Source organism: Gorilla gorilla, chromosome X, assembly GCF_029281585.2.
Source record: "Gorilla gorilla gorilla isolate KB3781 chromosome X, NHGRI_mGorGor1-v2.1_pri, whole genome shotgun sequence".
In the NCBI taxonomy this organism is placed as follows: Eukaryota; Metazoa; Chordata; class Mammalia; order Primates; family Hominidae; genus Gorilla; species Gorilla gorilla.
The window spans coordinates 113,693,528-113,721,266 of record NC_073247.2 but is presented as its reverse complement, the minus strand read 5'-3'; the positions used below and the strand labels follow the sequence as shown (position 1 = coordinate 113,721,266).

At 38.4% G+C, this 27,739-nt stretch overlaps 1 protein-coding gene and 1 non-coding gene across 5 annotated transcripts in view; one reads left to right on the top strand and one right to left on the bottom strand.

The window, feature by feature from the left end:
• The first annotated feature begins 11,264 nt into the window (after positions 1 to 11,264).
• ZMAT1 (zinc finger matrin-type 1) overlaps positions 11,265 to 27,739 on the top strand; it is a 49,717-nt gene continuing 33,242 nt past the window's right edge. For 2 of the 4 annotated variants that reach the window (XM_055376602.1, XM_019019496.2), the window contains exon 1: positions 11,265 to 11,618. In XM_055376602.1, the coding sequence (XP_055232577.1) occupies positions 11,330 to 11,618 (289 nt within the window). In that variant the 5' untranslated portion in view covers positions 11,265 to 11,329. Of the gene's footprint in view, positions 11,871 to 27,739 lie in introns of all 4 variants that reach the window. The other 2 variants (XM_055376601.2, XM_055376599.1) reach the window with 2 other exon arrangements.
• Positions 27,583 to 27,689, bottom strand: LOC115932464 (U6 spliceosomal RNA). The gene has a single exon (XR_004068744.1). It is a non-coding gene; the product is annotated as a U6 spliceosomal RNA (small nuclear RNA).

Here is a 27,739-nt window from a genome sequence, read left to right as displayed (position 1 = left end):
TCATATAGTGTGATTTAGGAGAAAATTTCCCATTGAGTTCCAAAAGATGGTACAGAGGGACACAGCATAATAGTGGGATCACTTGATAGAAAAATGGATTCAGGAAACCCATGCTGTTGGCCCCATGCATAGTATTCATCATTGTCATTAGGGGTTACTCCCTTCAGGTACCCATTTTGCTAGCACCATAATAGACTGCTACTAGAGACTGGCTGAAGGTAACTGGCTGGGTTATCCTGTCTACTTAAGTGTTTAGTATCTTTTCTGTGGTAGATGCTCTCTAGTGGACATTAATGGGCAATACAAAGATTTTCACTTTCTGCCTATTCCCATTAGTCCATCCACATGCCTGCCTCCTCCCCAGACTTTACTGTATTTGATATTCAAATATTTCTCCTTCCAGGACGCTGACCAACCTGACAAGTCATTTTCCACTGCCTGTGAGTATATATATATACCTATCTCCAGCCAATTCTCCTTGAACCAAGATAAATTACGAGATGCTCTGGCCTGGTATTCCCTATGCATATTGGGAAGCTTTGCCCTTAAAATGGATGTCTTTCAGTTACCTTTGAGTGAGGCTTAGTGCAGCAGCGTTCCATTTTCAGCTTGTACCCGCATATTGAGCCAACCCCTCCATGAATCAGGCTCTGTCATTTTCCTTCTCCATCAGCTAGTCATAAGGGATCTCCCATGGCCATAAATGTGAGCTGAGACCTGAGGCTCTGATGCAACAGTGTTGATAAATTGGAAGTCTGGATCCCCTCTCCAGTCATTTCACTGTGCTTTCTGGACCTGCCTATGCCCAATCGCAGCCATACCACTAGCAATTTACAAAGAATTGTTGCTGGACCACTCAAGTTTATGATCTCCTTTTGAGAAGTGTCTGTTCATGTCCTTTGCCCACTTTTTGATGGGGTTGTTTGTTTTTTTCTTGTAAATTTGTTTGAGTTCATTGTAGATTCTGGATATTAGCCCTTTGTCAGATGAGTAGGTTGCAAAAATTTTCTCCCATTTTGTAGGTTGCCTGTTCACTCTGATGGTAGTTTCTTTTGCTGTGCAGAAGCTCTTTAGTTTAATTAGATCCCATTTGTTAATTTTGACTTTTGTTGCCATTGCTTTTGGTATTTTAGACATGAAGTCCTCGCCCATGCCTATGTCCTGAATGGTAATGCCTAGGTTTTCTTCTAGGGTTTTTATGGTTTTAGGTCTAACATTTAAGTCTTTAATCCATCTTGAATTAATTTTTGTATAAGGTGTAAGGAAGGGATCCAGTTTCAGCTTTCTGCATATGGCTAGCCAGTTTTCCCAGCACCATTTATTAAATAGGGAATCCTTTCCCTATTGCTTGTTTTTCTCAGGTTTGTCAAAGATCAGATAGTTGTAGATATGTGGCATTATTTCTGAGGGCTCTGTTCTGTTCCATTGATCTATATCTCTGTTTTGGTACCAGTACCATGCTGTTTTGGTTACTGTAGCCTTGTAGTATAGTTTGAAGTCAGGTGGCGTGATGCCTTCAGTTTTGTTCTTTTGGCATAGGATTGACTTGGCGATGCAGGCTCTTTTTTGGTTCCATATGAACTTTAAAGTAGTTTTTTCCAATTCTGTGAAGAAAGTCATTGGTAGCTTCATGGGGATGGCACTGAATCTGTAAATTACCTTGGGCAGTATGGCCATTTTCACGATATTGATTCTTCCTACCCATGAGCATGGAATGTTCTTCCATTTGTTTGTATCCTCTTTTATTTCACTGAGCAGCGGTTTGTAGTTCTCCTTGAAGAGGTCCTTCACATCCCTTGTAAGTTGGATTCCTAGGTATTTTATTCTCTTTGAAGCAATTGTGAATGGGAGTTCACTCATGATTTGGCTCTCTGTTTGTCTGTTGTTGGTGTATAAGAATGCTTGTGATTTTTGTACATTGATTTTGTATCCTGAGACTTTGCTGAAGTTGCTTCTCAGCTTGAGGAGATTTTGGGCTGAGACAATGGGGTTTTCTAGATATACAATCATGTCATCTGCAAACAGGGACAATTTGACTTCCTCTTTTCCTAATTGAATACCCTTTATTTCCTTCTCCTGCCTGATTGCCCTGGCCAGAACTTCCAACACTATGTTGAATAGGAGAGGTGAGAGAGGGCATCCCTGTCTTGTGCCAGTTTTCAAAGGGAATGCTTCCAGTTTTTGCCCATTTGGTATGATATTGGCTGTGGGTTTGTCATAGATAGCTCTTATTATTTTGAGATACATCCCATCAATACCTAATTTATTGAGAGTTTTTAGCATGAAGGGTTGTTGAATTTTGTGAAAGGCCTTTTCTGCAACTATTGAGATAATCATGTGTTTTTTGTGTTTGGTTCTGTTTATATGCTGGATTACATTTATTGATTTGTGTATATTGAACCAGCCTTGCATCCCAGGGATGAAGCCCACTTGATCATGGTGGATAAGCTTTTTGATGTGCTGCTGGATTCGGTTTGCCAGTATTTTACTGAGGATTTTTGCATCAATGTTCATCAAGGATATTGGTCTAAAATTCTCTTTTTTTGCTGTTTCTCTGCCCGGCTTTGGTATCAGGCTGATGCTGGCCTCATCAAATGAGTGAGGGAGGATTCCCTCTTTTTCTATTGATTGGAATAGTTTCAGAAGGAATGGTACCAGTTCCTCCTTGTACCTCTGGTAGAACATTTATGCAGCCAAAAAACTCATAAAAAAATGCTCACCATCACTGGCCATCAGAGAAGTGCAAATCAAAACCACAATGAGATACCATCTCACACCAGGTAGAATGGAAATCATTAAAAAGTCAGGAAACAACAGGTGCTGGAGAGGATGTGGAGAAATAGGAACACTTTTCCACTGCTGGTGGGACTGTAAACTAGTTCAACCATTGTGGAAGTCAGTGTGGCGATTCCTCAGGGATCTAGAACTAGAAATACCATTTGACCCAGCCATCCCATTACTGGCTATATACCCAAAGGGCTATAAATCATGCTGCTATAAAGACACATGCACACGTATGTTTATTGTAGCACTACTCACAATAGCAAGGACTTGGAACCAACCCAAATGTCCAACAATGAGAGACCAGATTAAGAAAATGTGGCACATATACACCATGGAATACTATGCAGCCATAAAAAATGATGAGTTCATGTCCTTTGTAGGGTCATGGATGAAATTGGAAATCATCATTCTCAGTAAACTATCACAAGGACAAAAAACCAAACGCCGCATGTTCTCACTCATAGGTGGGAATTGAACAATGAGAACACATGCACACAGGAAGGGGAACATCACACTCTGGGGACTGTTGTGGGGTTGGGGGAGGGGGGAGGGATAGCATTAGGAGATATACCTAATGCTAAATGACGAGTTAATGGGTGCAGCACACCAGCATGGCACATGTATACATATGTAACTAACCTGCACATTGTGCACATGTACCCTAAAACTTAAAGTATAATAATAATAATAATAATAATAATAATAAAATTTATGATCTTGTGGGTCTGACAGTATCCAGTTTATGATGGGAAATTCTGGCTATATGTTCACTTGATGTTGAAGAATCAGGTGCTCTGTGTCTTTTAAGGCCTAATAACATGACAGGGAATCTTTTTTGAATGCTAATTCTTCACTGCAGATAGCTTGGCCCTGATTCAGAACTTCAGAGATTATTTGTAAGTCTCCTGTTGAAGCTTGCCATAAATTCCACATGGAATCTATTTCCTCCAAATGCACTTCTAATAGTATAAGATCTATTGGGTTATATGGCCCAAGAGGCAGGGCTACTCGCACTCCAACTTGGACCTGCTTTAGAGTCTTTTCCTGCTTTCAGCCCCAGTCAAAGTTGGTAGTCTTGCATGCCACTCAGTAAGTGGATCAGTGCAGTATTCCCAAGCTAGAATATATTGCCTCCGCAATCTGAAGCAGTATATCAGGTGTGGTGTTTTCTACTTATTGGTGGACAACACAAAATACTACAATGTGTGTAGTGTTTCTGTAGGATTGTGCCAATATGCCCAAAACCACTGGACCCCTAAAAACTCTACTGACATGAATCTGCAATGATTTTATTCCTCACCCTATGAAGCACATGTGTTTTACTGATGACTTCAATGTACCTGCCAATTCTTTCTCATTTGATCCAATTGATGTGGTGTTATCGATATAGTGGATCAAAGCAATGTTCTGCAGAATGTCCACACAGTCCATATCTCTTCAGACTACGTTATAACAGTGGCAGTGTTACCATATCTCTGGGGCAAAGCCCTAAATTGATTCTGTTTTTCAAAGCATGTGAACGTGAACTGCACTTGGTCATTCTTCATGACAGTAATGGGAAATAATTCATTGCTAGATTAGCGGCCACACACAATGTACCTAAAACCATGTTCATCTGTTCTGACAAAAATACCACATCCAGTACAGTAGTTGCATCGGGGCTAATACTTGTTTGCGTTTGTGGTAGTTCACTCTCCTCCTCTATATAATCTCTCTGGACTAGTGAATTAAATGGGAAAATGATAGACATCACTACTTTTACATCATTTAATTCATTAAGAGTGGCACAAATTTCTGCCACTCTCCACAGGATTTTTATTTACTTATTTATTTATGTATTTATTTTTGACATGGAGTCTCACTCTGTCACTCAGGCTGGAGTGCAGTGGTGCAAACTCCACACACTGCAACCTCCAGCTCCCTAGTTCAAGCAATTCTCCTGCCTCATCCTCCTGAGTAGCTGGGGCTAGAGGTGTGTGCCACCACACTCGGTTTTTTTTTTTTGTTTTTTGGTATTTTTAGTAGAGACGGGGTTTCCCCATGTTGGCCAGGCTGGTCTTGAACTCCTGACCTTAGGTGATCTGCCCGCCTTAGCCTCCCAAAGTGTTGGGATTACAGGCATGAGCCACCACACCTGGCCCACACAGGATTTTGTATGGTTGTTTTATTTATTGTTCTGGCTGGAATAGTAGCAGCTCTGAAGCTGCTACTACTGAATTTCCCCAGAATGATAGCTTTCTCCTCACAGGCTAAGGAACAAATGTGGAGATTCTATCATCTGTCATGTATATCCATTCTAATTATATATTTGTGGATCAGGGAAACGACAAGCAGATTAGTCTGTCGATTCATTAGAATGACAGTGAACCGGACCTGAGCAGACTCAGTAGAAACACAGTGAGGGCCTCCAATAGAGGGCCATGATGATGCTTCAGGTCTTCAGGCATCTAGTTGACATAGGGTCAGCTAGAACCCTGTGTCCAAAGGCCTAAAAAATGTATAAGTAATTTCCCTCAGTGTACAGTTAGCTAAGTAAATGGTCATAGGTCCCTTTGGGGAAGGACTATCAGAATCATTACTATATAAACTTGCTATAAAGTTGCAAGGTTTTCCCTTCTTGGAACCTCATGTCTGTGCTATCCCTGGAGGCTGAAAAGACACAATACTCAGGGGAGTAGGTCTATTGGATTGAGCACTAAAGTGAGAGTCAGCAGATGTGTATCCCATAATCAGAGCCATCAGTCTTTGCAGCACCTAAAGTAGGTCACTCTCTTTCTTATCATACTCAGCACTCAGTAAATGCCAACTGTTATAATTAGTTAAGTATACTGTGGTGCTTTTGAGTAGTTTTGGAATACGAGGCCCGGTAAAAACGTTCAGACCCTCACCCAAACACTCCTGGAATAGAGTTATTTTAAAATCATTCTTTCCTGAAGAAAAGACTTGTGGTGAGTGGCTCTGTTGAAGAAGAGTTCAAACACCTAGATTTGGTTTAAGTACACACACATACACACGCACACACACACACACACCATATATCATCAAGCTAAATTCTCAGCCTCTTCCCTTAGCACAAAATTTCACATTCTATAATTGTCTTCTTTCAGAATGCCTACCTGAAATACACCCTTTATCAATAACAAAAAAAATGGCTACAATGACATTTATTCTGATGTTCTTTACATCCAGAAGATGATTATTAGCTAGGTTTAGGATCAGTCTTAAATTTTAAAAATCTAATATACACTATTACATGTCAAATTACTTTTATTTATCTTCATTGTCACTTGAATGTGGAGAACAGTTTTTATCCAAAAGAACAACTCTAGACACCACCTGGAAGGAAAGTTGATGCCTTTTAAAGCAAGACCTGCATGGCGATGTAAAGAGGATGAATAACATAAAATATAAAAATCAGAGATCAGAAAGGCACATGAAACAAAGGAAAATGGAGTGATGAAATCGTTCACTGACTCCATACTCCACAGAATGATTAAGTGACCAATGCCTAACTACGTTCTTCCTTTAACCAATTATAAAGAAGCTTAGGTTAAAGGAAAACACTTCCCTATGGTTAAAGTCAAACAGTGAGAACGTTCTGGAACTTTCTAGATGTTTACATAGGAAAGGAAACATTAAGAGTGATTCTGGCATATATCTGGATACGAAATCACATGCTAGGATATTTCCTTCAGACCCTCTCTAGGCTGACAACATGTGCGTGTGTCTGTGATAAGGGTAGGGAGCAGAGAACAAGAATGAGAATATATGAAAGTGTACACTATGAGACAAATACATTAGGTATACACAGATCTATTTTTATAAAAGTTCTGTATAACTTTTTCATTTAAATATATGTATGTATATATATTTGACAACATTTCATATCAATAAAGATAAATTTCTATAACTTCCATTCCCTACCAGGTACATCCTATACTACTGTAATTTTATCTATCACTATTAATCCTGAAACAATGGGGAAATATATGCATTAATTAGCATATAGTTTCATCTTAAGCCTGACTTACCACAGGCTATCTACTCATAGTATTTTCATATATACTTTCCAGATATATTTTATGTGTGTTTATATATAATTCAAAAGCTATATGTTCATATGTGCAAATACATTTTTGTTCAAAATTGAGTCACATTATACATACCGCTATTGTCTGAATGTTCCCCAAAATTCATATGTTGAAACTTAATTGTCAATGTAATAGTGTTAAGTGGTAGTGCCTCTGGGAGGTGATTATTTGTATATCTCAATGTATCTTTTTATTTGTCTTTAATTTTAGTATTGTTAAACAACTTTGGATGTTTGCCATTGCTTCTCACTTTCAAATCATTTGTTAATAAAATTAAACATTACTATTATACCTAGTCAGATTCATTCCTATGTCAGTCATATTACTTATATGCTATTAAATTCTGTTTGGATTATTTCTCCCATTTTCTGATGCCTTTAAATGTATTGTGTTTGTTGATAATGGCTTTTCAATTTTCCCATATTATTCCAAATGAGGTATATTATATTTCACTGCAAATATAGTGAAATGACCACTGGTATGCTTTTTGTTTTTTGCTGATTTCTCACATATGCAAAAATATTCTCTCATTTCTTGTTAGCACCTCTACCCCTACCTTACACGCAACTTCCCTCCCCTAATCCCACCCTTGTTTCCTTTCTATGATTTGGGGGATTGGTAGTTGAAATTCATTTCAATTAATACAGTCTCCTCCCTATGGGTCAATGATATAAACAGACCATTTTAATCAATAAGTAAAGAACCATGGAGAAGTTATTCATACTCATGAGACTGAGTTTTGCGTTTTTAAATGGAATTAATGAGCCCAATATAACATCACTTTTGTGAGAAGACTGGGAAATTCTAGGAAACGTCTGGCCCATAGCAGGCTTTCCTTAATTGCTACTCTGTGCTATATTCCACCTCCTCTTTCCTGTGAGATAAATTACATTGGCATTCACTTAATAACATTACTGTCATTGAGAGCAATGATAAGTATAAGAGGAGGAAAAGGGAAGTGTGTGCTTATTGTCACAGTGCATGACTGAGGTTTGGTGGCATTTTCATGTTATGGCATGTCACCAAATGCAGTTGAAGGATGGGGAGAAAATTAACTAATAATTTTATTTTATTTTGTGCATTATCCTACCACTTCTTTTTACTGTTAAAGTGGCAGAGACAGAATTTTCCGTGGATCCTAAGAAGGACAAAGTAATTCCATAATTTAATATATATTTGTTGACTGATATAGTTGTTACTGTCAGACAGAGGTCAGGGAACTGCAGAAAACCACTGCTAATCTCACAGATCCTCCAAAGCCTTTGAGTACAAGATTTACAGAAGAATGCTAGGGTGTGAAAAAAATTTGTTTTATATCTGCCAGATTCCACATAAAGAACAGTTTTTATTTCCTTTCTATTTAAAAAATATCATACAAATACATAGCATTGGTGATACCTAAACCATATTCAGAATCCTGCTGGCAAGAAGTTTAGGAAATGTAATTCATAGGATTCCAGCTTCTGCAACAAAGGAGAGAACATAGAAGAGGATGAAAAAGCTTCCAACTGCCAGATGACCTTATCTGCGTAAGTCTCCTGGATTTTACTTCTTTAACCTTTCTGATTCTTTTAAGTACCTGATATTCTACATTAAATATTTTCTGTTTGAAATACCTAGTGTAGTTTCTTTTTTGCTGACTGAATCTTGAGTGATGCCCACTCCTCCAGAGATTCTGATTGAATATTTCTTACATAAGTGGATTGTGATTCATATTTCAAAAAACAATGTTTTTGAGAGATCCCTCCATATCAGAAGGAATAAAATCACACCCCATTTGTATGCTTGCCTTGTCCTACTAGCTACTTGAGCAGATTATTTCTTGTGTCTGGCCTATCCAGTAATTTCCTTAATGAGTAAAATTTGATCTAACTTACATAAGGACAAGGTAGAAGTCTAGAGAAGCTACCCATTGACTCAGGTAATCTTGGGTAAATTATTGAACCACAAAAAACAACATAAAGATAAGTGCTTAAAAGCCCAGAACTCCAAGTCTCTCTAACTGGTTATTCAGCTCTAGCCAACTGTAGCCATTCAGGAATGCACAGCCAGTACTGCCAAATCTTCATGTTGTTAAGAGACTTTTATTTTGCATGAAATACCCCTTTCAAATGTTGATGAGGACATGAATAAACAATTATGTACATAGAAGAAAACATATCATAAGCCAGATCTAGGGACTTAGAGACCTGGGCCTAGGGATCCCTGCCTTTCAACTTCTGTCCTAGGACTTTACTGGGCTGGAGCATGAGTCATCCAAAATAAGACGCTGTCTTTTGTCTCAAATGGTCCCAGGTTCTTGAGAAGTACAAAGTATATAATTCATTACAATAAAAATACACACCAGATATAGATGTAGCACAGAAGAAGGTGAAATTAACTCTAAGGAGAGACAGAACAGGTTACTTGGTGAGGTGATGTGTCTGGGTTTCTAAGGGTGTATAGGATTTCATTAAGCAAGTGCCTAATGTTGGGGAAAAGGTGTTTCAGGAAGAGAGAAGAACATATACAGTAACATTACATCATGAAATAACATGGTCTTCACAGGAATCCTTTTTTTTTTTTTTTTTTTGAGACGGAGTCTCGCTTTGTCGCCCAGGCTGGAGTGCAGTGGCACAATCTCAACTTACTGCAAGCTCCGCCTCCCGGGTTCAAGCCATTCTCCTGCCTCAGCCTCCTGAGTAGCTGGGACTACAGGCGCCCCCCACCACGCCCAGCTAATTTTTTTGTATTTTTAGTAGAGACAGGGTTTCATTGTGTTAGCCAGGATGGTCTCGATCTCCTGACCTCGTGATCCACCGGCCTCGGCCTCCCAAAGTGCTGGGATTACAGGCGTGAACCACCGCGCCTGGCGGTCTTCACAGGAATCTAAGAAGATTTAGGGATTGCTAAATCAAAGTAAAAGCAGAGGGGAGAGATGGGGACAGTGGAAAGAGATGAGGTCAAAGAGGTGAATGGGGAGACTAACAGGGCAAAACTGTGTCTTTTGACTTTGTCCAGTAAGCACTGGACAGCCAGTGACGACTGGCAACAACTTGGTAATAGATTGGAGGGATTGAGATCAGAGGAAAGAAGACCAGTGGGGTAGATGCCATACTTCTGACCATATATCATGAGGACTTGAAATACAGCAATGGATCTAAGACTGGAAAGGAGAGAATACTTAAGGGAGACTTGCACAAATGCACCAGGAGGTGTGCCCATCAATAAGGAAAAGGGTGAGATATTCTACAGCATTGACAGTGCATAACTACAGCTACAAGCAACAACATAGATGAATCTTAGAATGTTGCATGAAAGAAACAAGTCCCAGGCCAAGCATGGTGGCTCCTTCCTGTAATCCCAGCTACTCCAGAGGCTGAGGTGGGAGTATTGCTTGAGGGAAAAAAAAGCAGAAACAAGTCCCAGAATGCTACCTAGAAAAAGATATAAATATTTGTGAAAATTGAAAACAAAACTAAACAACACTATTTAGGCACATATCTATGTGATAAGAATATATGTTAAAATGCAAAGAAATAATAAATATAAATCAGGACATTGGTCTCTTTGAGAGGAGAGGTTGGGGGGACAAGATGAGATTTAAGTTATCAGTAATATTCTAGTACTTCTATTGGGTGCTGAATTCACAGGAATTTATTGTAATTAAGATGGGCAGATCGATAGATAGGCAGTCCTTTAAGAGGTCACGAAAACAATGTGTCAGAATGAAAGCTTCTGTTCTATTCTCTGTACTAAGTGCTTTAAGAAAGCCAGGGGCCGGGCGTGGTGGCTCACGCCTGTAATCCCAGCACTTTGGGAGGCCGAGGCAGGTGGATCATGAGGTCAGGAATTCAAGACTAGCCTGGCTAACATAGTGAAACCCCATCTCTACTAAAAATACAAAAATTAGCTGGGCATGGTGGCACATGCCTGTAATCCCAGCTACTCGGGAGACTGAGGCAAAATTGCTTGAACCAGGACCCGGGAGGCGGAGGTAGCAGTGAGTGAGATCGCACCACTGCACTCCAGCCTGGGCTACAGGGCAAGACTCTCCCTCAAAAAAAAAAAGAAAGAGAAAAAAAAAGCCAGGTGAAGATATATTTCAGAGATATTTTGGAGGTGAAATCAATAGGTTTCTAGACATTTTTTCCTCTTAAATTGGTTTTAGATTAGCTCTCCAAAGAAGCCTCACTGTGTGAGGCCCACGTGCTTTCACATCCCGCGCTTTTTGCCCTTTGCCCTTGGCCGTCGTTGCTTCCCCTCCAAAGGGAGGTGGGGTGACGCAAGGCAGTGGGGGAGGGGGAAACGGCCGGCGGCTTAAAGCTCTCCGATTGGTGGACTGAGGAGCGAGAACGAGGCTCGAGCTGAAGCGTTGAAAAGAGGGACAAAGGGGGTGGGGCTAACGGAAGGCGGGGCTAAAGGAGCTTAACGGAATCGAGACGCAAGTGCAATTGTCCGCGCGCCTCGCTGCGATGGCGGCGGCGCCGAGCACAGTCACCCCGCTGGCGGCGGAGTCTTCCCCTCAGGAAGCTACCGTCTCTGCCGCCTCCTCCTCCTCCTACACCGCCTGCGCGGCGGCGGCGGCGGCGGCGGCGGCGGCAGTAATTGTTCCTGCCTCCTCCGCCACCTCCGCCCCTGCCTGCCCGCCTGCCGGTGGCTGTGGCGACGGCGGCGGCGGCGGCTTTGGCGGCTCCACTATGGCGGCGGCGGGGAGGGGGGGCAGTAGTTTTAAAGTAGACACCCGCCCTTGCCTCAGAGAAGGTGAGTTCCCGTCCCGGGGTGCGGGGGCGGCCCCATCTCCTTCGCTGCCTCTCTTCAGCCTGTCCGAGATTGGGCTGGGCGCGGTTCGCCACTGCCCCACCCCCCACCTGCCGTGGCGCAGTAAAGGCCAAGCTTGCCCCGCCCCGCCCCGCCGTATTAGCCCCGAGTGTGCAAGATGGACTGAAGCAGAGAGGGCCTTCCCTACCTCTCCCACCTGTAAAGGATGGGGGCCCCCAGGCAAAAGAATTGCAGGTACTCATGAGGCAGGAGTTTGAAGGGAAAAAAAATACCACATAATTTCTCTCCCAGCCAGGACACCTTAGTGTGCTGTAGGAAGCTGAGGTGTGATTTGGAAGAGAGAGGAGGCAAGGTAGAAGTGCTGTGGGCCAAGAGGGTAAAGGATAAGGGAAGGGGGACCGATGGAGAAAGGGGCGGAGATAAAAGAGGAAATACCGAAGAAATAAGGGGGAGTAAACCCCCTTTGGTGTTCAACGTCCTGCAGTGTAGAAACTCGAAGTAGAATATTTACAGAGAGATGGCGTTAGAAATTTGGGCAGGTTACAAGTGTATACTTGAGCTTTAAAGTAAGATCTGTCGGATTTTAGGAAGGTAAGGTCTGGTGGAGGGGACTCTACTAGGGAAAGAGAGGAAGAGAGTGGCAGAAGTACAGATTTCAGGAATCACTTTGGAGAGTTTTCTTTGGCTATTTGAGGATGTGACCTAGTAAAGCAAGATTTACAGGTCCATCTTTAAGGTGGTTTGGCTTTAATAAGTTCTGTTGTACCTACCAACACATAATACTCCTAACATAAAAAGATATTTCTTGACTGTATCAATATAAGCGGTATTCACACAAAGTTCTGTATACTCGTAAACAGCCTACTAATAGCAAACTGTAAAATTTGCCATTGAAATGTGTTTTAAAGCAGTTTGGGAAATGTTCTTAGCTGGTGGAGACCATTCCACTGCAGAGCATCCCAGTAAAGCATTTTGCCATGTAAATTTCGTAATTAATTTCCAGAATTTGCTGTGTTACCTTATGTTGCTAACTTGCCTCCAAAGTGAAAGATTGTGGACACCAAAATAGAGGAAAATAAGTTCCTTTTTCTTAGGAAGATACTCCATTAAAATTATCGCATAAAAATAATCTCTTCTTCACATTCTTAAGTGATATATCCCTGTGTGCTATTCCATAACCTTTCACACCTTTCACTTTGGAGGAATGGCAAAGTAGAAAAAAAATCCCTTACAATATTTGTATAGGCACATTACATAAATGCCACTTATTAAATATGGAAGTTAGAAATACACTGTAATATTTTATTTATCAACTCTGTTACTAAAGTCAACCTTTGAAAGACTCCATTTAGTGTCTTCAATCAGCCTTAATGGATGGAAACATGAAATCTGGATTTTAAAAATTTATATCAACCTTTATGTCCATAACCAGCTAGTAGGCAAGAGCAGTTTTATAGGCATCAAGATCACAATTCAATTTGGCTCTCATCGTCTGTTCACAGTAAGGTTTAAGACCAGTATCTCGTGGAAAAAAAAAAATATGGCTTTTTGCCTGGTGATGCAACTGGTTTGTTTGCAGTATCTTTTAATATATGCAAATATTAAAGGCTTTCAGAGAGCTAATTTCATAAAGTAGGAGCAATACCTTACCTATATTATTGCTGTAGGCAGTAAAATGAGGAGCACCCTGGCATAGGAGTGTGATGCAGTTAACATAGGTTCAGCTGCTAATTAATTCACTGGACTTTGTGACCCTGAACAGGCCCCATGCCCTCTCGATTTGGGTTTTGACATTTTTGAAATAAGGGAGTAAAACTACCCACGCTCTGAGGGTTGATTTCAGATCTGAAAGTATCAACCATGATTTTGCTGTTCTGGATTGATAGTCTTTCAATCACATTTCCATGGCTGTGCACTAGAACAATAACTCATAAATCGTAAGAAACCTTTTCTGATAGTTATCACCTGACATTCAATGAATAATGAGATCTGTGTTGAGTTAGTGTTGAGACAATTTACTAGCGTATGAAAAACCAAATATAATTGTTAACCTAAAAATTCCCTCTTACCATTTCATTTTAGCTATATATCCTTCATTCACTATTCAGTCCAAACTAAAATTCTCTCACCTTTTCACTTAACAAATGGCAAACATTTTATATATTGCACTGTTCGAAACACTATTAGGCCTCAAAATATTTTTGTTTCTCTCTCTCTCTCTCTCTCTCTCTATATATATATATATTCTCTCTGTATATAGAGAGAATATATATATATATATATATATGCCATAAACGGTTGTCAATTATGATGGCAGATAAAGGAGAAGAAAGGAAAATGTTACTTGGTGGTGTGCCAGTATCTTTTGCTTGTTTAAGTCCTAGTTAAAGAGATTGCCCTAAAAGATGTCAAAGAATTGTCAAGATTCAGTTATTGCAAATCCACTCCTTATAGGATCATTAAAAGTGGTTTGGAAAAGCATTTGCTGATCCATTTTGAACTGTAGCTGTTATTGAGGATTTCATCTGTCTTGGGGTGGATAATGAACAAATGTCAATGGAGATTAGAAACTAGCAAACAGGGAATATTAGAAGCTTTCGAAGATTACAAATGGGACATTGAGCAGTAAACCTAGAAGTAGAACAAAGAAAGAAAAGAAATGCCATCTGAAAAGACACATATACACTCAGAATTCACAGTAAAGGGAATTATGAGATTTTGTAGGACACTTCATATTTCATTTTTCAAAAATGTTTAATGGCTCAAAAATGAATTTTCACCCAGGAATAATGTTCTGGTATATTCATAGTAAAAAAAATATTGCTTATTTACCTCTTCCTTTAAGAAAAAATATATCAAATTTATCCTGTTTTAGATTGGAAGACCTTCTGGCTTTTTATTTAGCTATTAATCCGTTTGTGTAGCAGTGCCCATATTATTCAGTAAAGTTTCAAGTCAAATGATAGTAAGACCACCATAAGAAAATCTAGTGGGTAGGCTGGGCCCGGAGGCTCACGCCTGTAATCCCAACACTTTGGAAGGCGGAGGCGGGCAGATCGCGAGGTCAGGAGATGGAGACCATCCTGGCTAACACGGTGAAACCCTGTCTGTACTAAAAATACAAAAAATTAGCCGGGCGTGGTGGCACATGCCTATAGTCACAGTTGCTCAGGAGGCTGAGGCAGAAGAATCACTTGAACCTGGGAGTGGGAGGTTGCAGTGACCGGAGATAGTGCCACTGCACTCCAGTCTGGGCAACAGAGCGAGGCCCCATCTCAAAAAAACAAAAAAAGAAAGAAAAAGAAAATCTAGTGAGTAACCTTTCATGTATTCAGGAATCATTTATTGAACACTTCTATGTGTGTGTGCCAGGCACTATGCTTAGTGTTAAGGATATACGGACAAATTAAACACAGCTATACTAAACAACTCAATAATAGTGCTTGATAGTAAAATTATAAAATATTTAAATAAGGGAAGGAATGCAGTTTTAAATGTTACTAGTCAGAATCCTGAGCCACAGGACCATTCCATTGTTTATTATAAATCTGTACTCTGTAGCTCATAGTATTTTATATACTACAGGCACAGTAAAGCAAATTATACTGTAAATCTAATGTTGGTGTGACGGAAGAACAGTAAACTGTTACAGAATTAGTTTTTAATTCTCTGCATTTGGCAGGTGGAGATGTCTGGAGAGAGGTAAATTATTATTTGTTCGTTTCTGATCCTCTCTATTAGATTTCAGTGTGTGAAAATACTAACTAAGCTTGTTGTAAAGACTAACTGAAGCATACCCCCTACTATATTTATTACATATCGGTTAGGATAAAAACTTTGATTCTTTCTCATCTGAAACCAGCCTTGCAGATTCATTCACATTTACTAACCTGTTGGAATGAATGCCATGTATTTGGTGGCTTTCTGATGCAAAGTAGCTGTCATGGGATCAAGTGTATTAATGGATTTACACAGTACCTTAATTCAGTTTCTGACTTCACAAGCATGAACCCTGAGCTGGCTAGCCACAAAGTGCTTATGATTATGAAGGTAAAGGACTTGGTTCAAATAAAGACAATGTAAATGTTAAACATATAACTAGTACTCCCAATTATTTTGTTAATTCTGTTGTAATATATAATTGTTAACATGCCATGGGAAACCCTTCATTATTTGTTTGATTGTGATAACTGTGTAAAGTAGCTAAAACTTGGCAAACTCATAAGTCAGGTGTTAGTCTTATAAACTGAAAAACTAAGGACACTAGATAGCGTTATAGCTGTGAGTGGTCATCATGCTGAGAGGTACAGATCTGCATTTCTACCACAGCTATTATTCATGAAAATTCCTTAAACAGAGTGTGACCTTTAGGGGAAAAAGAGTTAAAACATTTCGTGTAGGTTAACTCAGTTCCCCAGTCTCTTATAACTTAGTGCTGTGCTCTGCTCATTCTTTTCTAAGATTCTGATGGTGTTAAAAGATGGCAAAGGTCAAGTCAGTTTTTTTTAATTCTATTTAATCAAGAATGCTTGAGGGAGTTTAAAAGTGTAATCATGGAAAATATAGCACATGTGCTCTTTGCACAATTAAAATGATTATTTCTCAGATTTTGTAATGCCTGACTTTAAATCTGTGACTGAGAATGAGATTTATGTTTATGATATTGCAGCCAGTCCTGAAGTTTGCTCCATTTTTGTTACTTTATTAAAATAGGGTATACAACGAATCCTTTATAATGCTAGATGTTTTTGCATCAAGATCAGTTGGCCTGTGAACTTCCCACTTCAGCAAAGCATTAAAACATCTAATAGCAAGTTTTTCCCATAAACATCTGACGGGTTATCCTGAAGAGGAAATTTGGGGTTTTGTGCAACTCAACCTAATTGTCATTTAACAAATGCAAGTGAGATTCACTTTATTAAATATAGCCAGTTATATCTAAAATAGAGTCACCTAATTTGAATAGCTTAAACTTGGGGGTTAACAAAGAACATTTAATTGGAATGAACAGAGAATTCTCTTGCCTGGAACTGAAGAAATATGGTAATTTTCTGGTTCCTTTCCTCAGAGATCCTGCATGGTTTACAATTCCATAAGCACGGGTGGACCAAATTCATTATTCTCACTCAAGCCATAAATGTTTTATTTTTGTCATAAAAATGCATTTCATCTTAAATTGCCTGTTGTTACGTAGTAGCATTAATTAGAAAGTTTCAAATATGATAATTTGGATTTCACACTCAGCTGCACTTTTGAATGCAGAAGTTAATGTTACTTTACTTTCACATAATAGTGCTGCTATTTGGAGTAGGCACAATCCAACAAAAGTAGCTAAAAAGTAAGTTTCTGTCAAGTCAATCTCTTTGCTTTTTATATCATTGAAGGCAGATATTCTGATACAAACTGAATTGAGTATTTTATATCAACATAAGGAATTTTAGTAATTCCCAAGTCCATAGAATGTGAGCTATTAGTACTCCTAATTGCATTTTACTGACTTAAGAACATCCCTCTATTACTATTGTCTCTTCCCAGACTACTAGAATTTTTTGATAGACCAAATCCACCTGAGTCTAGAATCATGTTTTACATTTTACCTCCCTCAATTCTTTAATTCCTATTACCTCTCTGGGCCTTAGCTTCCTCATTTATGAAATGAGGACATTGGACTGGTTCTAAACTGGAGGCAGTTTTGCCTCACAGGGGATATTTGACGTTGTCTGGAGATATTTTTGGTTGTCACAACTATGGAATGCTACCAGCATCTGATTGGCAGAGGCCAAAGATGCTGCCAAATATCCTATAATGCGTAGGACAGGCTCCTCACCACAATCAGTTATCCAGCCCAAAGTGACAATAGTGCCGAGTTTCAGAAACCATGAACTAGATGACCTCTAAAATAACTCTGGTCTAAATAAAATGATTATGTATAATATTAAGTAAAAAATGCAAAGCTGGATTAGTGAACAAGCATACTTTATCAAGTGCCTACATGTGTTGAACATTTTAAAAATTATTTCATTTAACATTCACCAAGTCCTAGAATTAAAAATTACACATTGTATTTCTGTACCTTTAAGGTGAAATAAAAAACGGTCCATAATGGTTACATAATTTGCTGAAGGCTATATAGTTGTGGGTAAAGATGGGATTTGAATCTGTTTGACCAACTCAGAATCTTATTTATTTTTTTCCAACATCCCAGTACTGTAGGTCATAGTTTTTCTCCCCATTACAAATTATTATGAAAGATTTATTTTCTTAGGTCGTGAAAACATTTCTTGTAAGAGGGAAATGAAGAGGTAAAACACTCTTATTTATAGAAAATTGGAGTTTATTCATTTCTCCCACCAAATGCTGAAGCCACACTTAAATGTAATCAAATACATTACTGGAATATATGAGCTCTCTGATCAGATCCCATTTATAATTTGTCACAAAACTACCATTTCATTTCAAATAACCATCATAAATGTTATTCAGAAGTGGATTGTTTATGTCATGGTAGCAAAACAACCATCACTTGCTCATGCAGTTTCCTCTGAGCAGCAGGTTGACTCTACAGGGCAGCTGTCCTTCATGCAGTGATTCAGATGCTTTTATCTTTTATTTTTTTCAATATTTTATTTTATGTTTTATTGTAAAATATGCACACCATAAACTTTGCCATTTTAAGTGTGAAATTCAGTGGCATTAACTACATTTACATTGTCAAGCAAGCTTCACCACTGTCCATCTCCAGAACTTTTTCATCATCCCAAATTGAAACTCTGTACGTATAGGTCATAGTTTTGTTATATGACCATATTTCTCCACTCTGAAGAACTTTCTGATGTATTTATGGAAAGTAATATATATTTAAAAGTCATGCTTAATTTGTTAACAGTTGGCAACTTGAATAGTTTCTTATTACCACAAAGCACAGCATTGCAAAGCAATTTTACCCTCTTATACCCTGAGTATAAATGGGACCATCTAGTAAACATTGGTCTTATTTTTTCCACATCTTATTATTTTTAAACCCTTACTTCATTATCAGATATAGGTTATCTTCCCATTTTGAACCTAGTTTTTGATAGTACTTTCTTATTCCCCATTGCTTTTGTTTCATGTTAAAATGGAAATAAATGATATCAGCATCAGAAATTCCTGTATATTTTAAAGATGGTATATCCCACTTCATATTTGAGAGCATGCCTTTGTGTCATTAAGATCTCAATACCAAGTTTCACTAAAGTAGGCTCCTTGGCCGGGCACGGTGGCTCACGCCTGTAATCCCAGCACTTTGGGAGGCCGAGATGAGTGGATCACCTGCGGTCAAGAGTTCGAGACCAGCCTGGCCAACATGGTGAAACCCCATCTCTACTAAAATTACAAAAATTAGCCGGGCACAGTGGTACATGCCTGTAATCCCGGCTACTTGGGAGGCTGAGGCAGGAGAATCACTTGAACTTGGGAGGCAGAGGTTGCAGTGAGCCAAGATCTCACCACTGCACTCCAGCCTGGGTGGCAGAGTGAGACTTCATCTCAAAAAACAAAACAAACTTGCTTCTCTATCCTTATCTCTTTTCCAAGTTTATAGTAGCATAAAAAAATTCAAATGTACCAGGGAATGAAGAACAGTTGAAAAATTCTAGGCTAGAAATATTGAAAAAATATGCCTAAAATTAACCAGGAGGTATTTACCATACCATTTTCAAAGACATGTATTTTTTCCAGATGAGACTTGAAATCATACTTCACAATATTCAGTATATTGTCATTTGATATTCTAATGTGTAATCTGTTTATATTTTTAACCCTAGCTCTCCTAATTTCTTACTTAATTAGATTGAAAGATAAAAGACCATCTTCCATGAATTTTGTACATTTATCATTGGGGAAAACTCAACTATTGTACCTAAATCATAACCAAAATACTAATTTTGCAGAAAATTTCTTTTTAACTCTAGTTGCAATTATTAAAATATTACACTTGGTAATAGAAATGCCTCATAGATTTTTACAAAGAGATATTTTGGAGAGAACCAGCTTTAGGGTTAGGACGTAGACAAGAAAATAAAGATAATGGAAGAGTAAGAGAAGAAATATTGGGACCCTTTGATTTTTTAGGCCCTTAAAGGTTTGTGTTAACTGTATAGCTGCTTAAAACTTTAAATCATCTTCTGTGCTTCATATTTGGAAGCAGCTAGGTGTTTGGGTCCTCTGTAAGTACCCCACCAAAATTTTGCTTCCGTATATATTCCCATCTAAAATATATTTTTTCATTGATCACCATCAACCCATATAAAGTCAGGTAGAAACAGAAATCTGAAAGGCTGTGATATGTTCTTAGTCACACAGCTAGTTAATAGCAGGGTGAAAACTAATGCAGTCTCTCTCATCCTAATGCTTTTTACAACTCTTACTATTGGAATTAAGAATCAGTATAAACCCACACTTAACAACCAACCAATAAAAATAGATTTATTTCATATTCTAATCAGTTAAGGAAGAGAAAAGACATGGTGAGAGTATAAAGAAGAAAAGAGAGGAAGATGCCCCCAAGTTTCTTCAGCTATCCCTTGGTTCCCGTTTCTACTAGAATCAGCTCCTAAGTCCCAATTCTATGCCAGAACAGTTTTATTCCTGGCAGGTAGTGAGTTCTCAGTAAACATTAGTTCCTGTCCCAGTCATCTTCCTCACAGTCAACATTATCTGCTCACCCATCCTCTAATTGAACATCTGCTCCCTGAGGCTGGCCTTTCCTGTAAGCTGTCACCCTGAAACAGGCTGAAAGACATCTGTATTGTCACCAGTTTCCTCTCGACTTTCAGAATTGGCTATTGGTCATTTTTTTCTGGGACTCCAAAAATCATGTCTCAAATAGTGGGGGTTGGGGGTCGGGTGGATCGAAAGAAACATTTAGCATCTCTTGTGAATCAGACATATGTTTCTTACATATGTCAAGCCTGGAGATCAAGTCTCTTTTTAAGATTAGCCTCGCCTGTAATCCCAGCACTTTGGGAGGCCAAGGCAGGCGGATCACCTGAGGTCAGAAGTTTAAGACCGGCCTGGCCAACATAATGAAATCCCGTCTCTACTAAAAATACAAAAATTAGTCGGGCATGGTGGTGCACGCCTGTAGTCCAGCTACTTGGGAGGCTGAGGCAGAAGAATCACTTGAACCCCGGAAGCAGAGGTTGCAGTGAGCCAAGATCACACCACTGAACTCCAGCCTGGATGACATAGCAAGATTCCATCTCAGAAAAAAAAAAAAAAAAAGACTAACCTTTCTAAGAGTGAGCTCAGGGAAATCTTGGGCAGACTTAGATTTGAATCCTGGCTTTGACACTTATCAACTGTGTGACTTTGGGCAAACTGTTTAACCTCTCCAAGTCTTAGGTATGACTTTTAGAAAGTAGACATCATCAAATTCATGTCAAATTTAGAGGAAATGCAACCTGAGGAGAATGTGGCAGTGTACAGTAGCCTCTGGAAAACAACACCCATTTTATAAATTTGTTCTCAGTGGAAACCCCCCTTCCATGAGCCTCCTGGTGGCAGATTCTAGAAGATCCAAAAAGATCTTGAAAGCCCGGAAATGGTTGTTTGACTCTAAGAAGGTGAGACTTAAAATAAAAAATATAAGTATATATTGGATCTGTTTTGGGATCCAGAAGAATTTCTATCTAACTATGTCCTAGAGGGATATATTTTAACCAGTTCTAGATCAAAAAGAACCACGTATTTAATCGAAAGTTAGCTGAGCATGAGTCAACAGTATGATATGACCACCAAAAAATGGTGAAGCTATTGTAGACTGTATTAATAGAAGATAAATACTCAAAATAAGGAGTTAAATATACTTAATACTACTGAACTGTACACTTGAAATGGTTGAGGTAGTAAATTTTACATGGATTTTACCACAATTAAAAAACATAAGTACCCCACCAAAATTTTGCTTCCGTATGTATTCCCATCTAAAATATATTTTTTCATTGATCTCCATCAACCCATATAAAGTCAGGTAGAAACAGAAATCTGAAAGGCTGTGATATGTTCTTAGTCACACAGCTAGTTAATAGCAGGGTGAAAAAGGTGGTCCCATTTTACTTATTTGTTGTTATTACAGTATTAAAGTGATTGTGTTTAGGTTATACCTTATGAGTGGCAGGGATTTAGGCAAACTAATAAAACTAAAAAAGGATTAGAAATTATGATATACTGGGATTAAGTCACAAATAGGGCAGAGAGGGATGGAAGAATAAATATGTCCTAAATAAATAATGCTGTCTTAAAATATTGAAGGATTGTCATTTTAGAAGAAGGTTTATACTTGTTGTATCACCTGGGAAGCTTTAAGAAATAAAACAAATAGTAAAATATGACTGGGAACCGCTCTCAGAGATTCTAATTAGTCGAGTGGATCCTGGGCACTGGTATGTTTTAATTGGTGATTCTGCTGTGCAGCTAGGCTTGAAAACAACCGTGGTGGAAGGTTGAACCAAATGACTAGTTTGGCTAAGAGATTACGGCCAAATATAGGCTAAAAGCAGAGATTATTTAGCCTCAACTTCGGAGAATTAAGTAGATTTGAAGTAGTGCAAAAAAGATGTACATTTATATATCCTTTTTTTTCAAAAATCTCTTCATGTTAGACTAAAGCATAATTTAGCTTGATAAGTACCATTCTAGATGGCAAGACTTTTATATCAATCAGCTTAGTCACCAAATAGATATTGGACAGCTGTTATCTGTAAGATTCTAAGCCTGTCCTGTAGGGCAACGATTCCCATCCTAACTGATCATAAGAATCACTTATGGATGAATTGAACCACCCACAGATACTTTGATTTTAATTCAGCATGTATGATTTTGAAAAGCTATGTGTTTGGATGTGATAGAAAACCCTGATTGATTAATTATTTTTACATTAGGATTTGTTCCTGAATATATGAGTAGATATAAACCATTTGACTGAATTAGGAAAGCATGCTACTTAGAAAAAATTTGGATAAATCCGTTTAAGTACATTTTAATTTTTCTTTTTTTTCCATTATTTTCTCCTTGCAGAACTCACAGTCTACCTTTTAAGTACATTGTAAATGTGAATCATCACTCCAGTATCTTTTATAATTTCATATTTTCATGTATTTTAATTTTCAATTACTGAAATCAGAGCATCAACACATTTATTTTATTACACCCACAAAGAGAATTTGTCATTGACAATTGTAGACGAATTTGTTTCATGTAAAGTCAAAGCTCCATCTCCTGCATCAGGAAAAACATTACTTAAGCTTAAATGTAATAGATCTAGGCTGGGCACAGTGGCTCCCACCTGTAGTCCCAGTACATTGGGAGGCAGAGGCAGGCAGATTATTTCAGCCCAGGAGTTTGAGACCAGCCTAGGCAACATGGTGAAACCCGGTCTCTACAAAAAATAAAAAAATTAGCTGAGCATGGTGGTGTGTGCCTGTAGTCCCAGCTACTTGGGAGGCTGAGGTGGGAGAATCGCTTAGCCCAGGAGGTGGAGGCTGCAGTGAGCCATGATTGCACCACTGCACTCCAGCCCGAGTAAAGAGTAGGACCTTGTTTCAAAAAAAAAAAAAGTAATAAATCTAAAGGATTGTTGTATTCATAGCAAGTTCTAAACTCAAGCTGTAATACTCTCTAGTTTTGATATACCTCTTCTATTCTTTCCTTCCATTCTGTGCCCACTGCCCTTCTTCTGGTTCAATCCTGAAGCCTGAAACTGACCCCTGATAATACCCACTTTAAGTCACTCCTTTCCGCCTGTTGAATGCAGAGTTAAGTCCATATGCCCTTGTGAAGCCCATCATGACTTGGCTTTATTCTAAGCTTTCCGTTATTGTCCTTCATACTCTTGCCTCCCCTGAAATACTTTTATTCCACTCTTTTTGTTTGAATTTTACATATCTTTTAAAGTTTCGCTCAAAATCAGTTCTACTCCAGAAACCTTTTTTTCCCCCAAATTCCTCAGCAGGAGCACACTGTACCTTCTTGTGTCTTATAACACTTAGACCATGTTGGTCTTGGGATCATAGTTCTTTCGGTACACATCTCATCTTCCTTACTAAATTGTCAATTTCATGAAATTAGGAATTGCATCACGTAGTTTGTCATCTCCAACATGTGGAACCATTATGTATGCATAATGAAAAGAGTCAAGATAATGCAAAGTTAAGTTCCAGCTAAACCCAGATGACATGTGACAAGTTATTTTGATTTCACTGAATCCTAATTTTCTTATCTTCAAAATTTTTGAACATTCAGACAAATGTGCCACTTACCTTGTACATTTGTCTTAAGGTCTAAAGGGATAATCTATCATTTTTGACATATAGAGGCCCTCATTAAATGTTTGTTCTTTCTTATCTCTCAAAAATATCTACCATAATACTTTGAAACTAAGCTCAATACATAACAATAAAGCTATATGATACCCAAGACACTGAGGGCCTGAACTAGGTAGTGTTATGAATTAAAAGGAAAAGGTAGATGTTGAAAAATGTTATAAGCTAGAATTGATATGAGTCAATAATTTTCTGGGGAGAAGAATGACTGAGATTTTAATCCTAGGAATATTATGCCATTTGATTAAAAAAAAGAGAGACCAAGAACTTGTTTGAGGAAATGAGTCAAAGGAAGTAAGTCTAGGCAACGCCATTCTAAACGAAAAGTTATAGGAGCACTAGTATTTTCATAGGCTTCATGGAAATGATCTGGAGCCCCAGTCATGAAAGGGTGTGTTTAAAAAAAAAAGGCATTGATATTTATGAACTTGAGTGTCAGTTTCAAACTTTGACTGTTAATAGTGGAGAAGTCTGGAATTAAGGGTTGATCTAGGAGAGAAATAAGTGTTAAATTTTAGGAATTCTTGAACCTTTAATAGTTTCCTTTTGTTTCCTTAAAAGAAATGGTTCTTCTGTAATAAGTTATATTGTAATCAAAGAATAATATTTATTTACTTTCTTTTTAATTTTTACTTTTCTGTTTTTTTTTGATGGAGTCTTGCTCTGTCACCAGGCTGGAGTGCAGTGGCGCAATCTCGGCTCACTGCAGCCTCCACCTCCCGGGTTCAAGCGATTCCCCTGCCTCAGCCTCCCAAATAGCTGGGACTACAGGCACGCACCACCATGCCCAGCTAATTTGTGTGTGTGTGTGTGTGTGTGTGTGTTTGTGTATTTTAGTAGAGATGGGGTTTCACCATGTTGGCCAAGATGGGTCAATCTCTTGACCTTGTGATCCACCCACCTTGGCTTCCCAAAGTGCTGGGATCACAGGCATGAGCCACCATGCCCGGCCTTTACTTTTCATGGGTACATAGTAGGTGTATATATTTGTAGGATACATGAGATGTTTTGATACAGGCATGCAGTGTGAAATAAGCACATCATGAAGAATGGGGTATCCATCCCCTAATTTATCCATTGAGTTTCAAACAACCCAATTACTGTTTACATTATTTAAAAATATATGGTTATTACTGACAATAAGCACCTTGTTGTGCTATCAAATACTAGGCTTATTCATTCTGTTTATTTTGTGCCCATTAACCATCTCTACCTCACCACCAACCCACCACTACCATTCCCAGCCTCTGGTAACTATCCTTCTAATCTGTATGTCCGTGAATTCAGTTGTTTTGATTTTTAGATCCCACAAATAAGTGAGAATATGCAATGTTTGTCTTTCTGTGCCTGGTTTATTTCACTTAACATAATCTCCAGTTCCATTCATGATGTTGCAAATGACTGAATCTCATTCATTTTATGGCTGAATAGTACTCCATTGTGTATATGTACCACATTTTGTTTATCCATTCATCTGTTGGTGGACACTTCGGTTGCTTCCAAATTTTAGTTATTGTAAACAGTGCTGCAACAAATATAGCAGTGCAGATATCTCTTTGATATACTGATTTCCTTTCTTTGGGGTAAATACCCAGCGGTGAGATTGCTGAATCATATGGTAGCTCAATTTAGTTTTTTGAGGAACCTCCAGACTGGTCTCCTTAGTAGTTGTACTAATTTACATTCCCACCAACAGTGTATGAGGATTCCCTTTTCTCCACATCCTTGCCAGCATTTGCTATTGCCTGTCTTTTAGATATAAGCCATTTTAACAGGGGTGAGATGTTATTTCGTTGTAGCTTTGATTTGCATTTTGCTGATGATTAATTATGTTGAACACCTTTTCATATGCATGTTTGCCATTTGTATGTCTTGTTTTGAGTACTGTCTATGCAAATCATTTGCCCATGTTTTGATTGGATTATTAGATATTTTTTCCATTGGAGTTCTTTGAGTTCCTTCTATATTTTGTTTACTAATCTTTTGTCAGATGGGTGGTTTGAAAATATTTTCTCCCATTCTGTGAATTGTCTCTTCACTTTGTTGATTATATCCTTTGCTGTGCAGAAGCTTTTTAAATTGATATAATCCCATTTGTCCGTTTTTATGTTGTTGCCTGTGCTTGTGGGGTATTGCTCAAGAAATCTTTGCCAAGACCAGTGTCCTGGAGATTTTCCTCAATGTTTTCTTGTAGTAATTTTATGGTTTGAGGTCTTACATTTAAGTCTTTAATGCATTTTGATTTGAATTTTGTATATAGAGATAGGGGTCTAGCTGCATTTTTCTGCATATGGATATCCAATTTTCCCAGCACTGTTTATTGGTGAGATTATCTTTTCCCCAGATTATGTCCTTGGCACCTTTCTCAAAAATGAGGTCACTGTAGGTGTGTGGATTTGTTTCTGGGTTCTCTATTCTGTTCCATTGGTCTATGTGTCTGCTTTTATGCCAGTACCACACTGTTTTGGTTACTTTAGCTCTGTAGTATAATTTGAAGTCAGGCAATGGAGGAACAATTCCTCCAGTTTTGTTCTTTTTACTTAGGATAACTTTGGCTATTCTGGGTCTTCTGTAGTTCCATATAAATTTTGAGATTTTTTTTTCTATCTCTGTGAAGAATGTCATTGGTGTTTTGATAGGGATTGCTTTGAATCTGTAGATTGCTTTGGGTCCTATGGAGATTTTAACAATATTGATTCTTCCAATCCATGAACATGGAATATTTTTCTATTTTTTTGGTGTCCTCTTCATATAATTCATCAGTGTTTTACAGTTTTCATTACGGAGATCTTGCATTTCTTTGCTTAAGTTAATGCCTAGGTATTTAATTTTATGTGTGACTATTGTAAATTGGATTACTTTTTAAAATTTCTTAAATTTTACTTTAAATTCCAGAATACAAGTGCAGAACATGTAGGTTTGTTACATAGGTATATATGTGCCATGGTTTGCTGAACCTATCAACCCATCATCTAGGTTTTAAGCCCTGCATGTATTAGCTATTTGCCCTAATGTTCTCCCTCCTTTCGCCCCCACCCCCCAACTGGCCCCGATGTGTGTTATTCCCCTCACTGTGTCCATGTGTTCTCATTATTCAACTCCCACTTATGAGTGAGAAATGCGGTGTTTGGTTTTCTGTTCATGTGTTAGTTTGCTGAGGATTATGGCTTCCAGCTTCATCCATGTCCCTGCAAAGAACATGATCTCATTCCTTTATGTGACTGCATAGTATTCCATGGTGTATATGTACCATATTTTCTTTATCCAGTCTATCATTGATGGACATTTGGGTTGGTTCCATGTCTTTGATGTTGTAAATAGTGCTGCAATAAACATACATGTGCATGTGTCTTTACAGCAGAATGATTTATAATCCTTTGGCTATATATCCAGTAGTGGGATTTCTGGGTCAAATGGTATTTCTCGTTCTAGATCCTTAAGAATCACTGCACTGTCTTCCACAATGGTTGAAATATTTTGCATTCCCACCAATAGTGTAATAGTGTTCCTATTTCTCCACAGCCTTGCCACCATCTGTTGTTTCTTGACTTTTTAGTGATCACCATTATGACTGGCATGAGATGAAAACTATGGAATGCTTCATGAATTTGTGTGTCATCCGTGTGCAGGGGCCATGCTAATTTTCTCTGTATCATTCCAGTTTTAGTATATGTGCTGCTGAAGTAAGCATTTGAATTATTTTTTAATTTCTTTTTCAGATTGTTCATTGTTGGCATATAG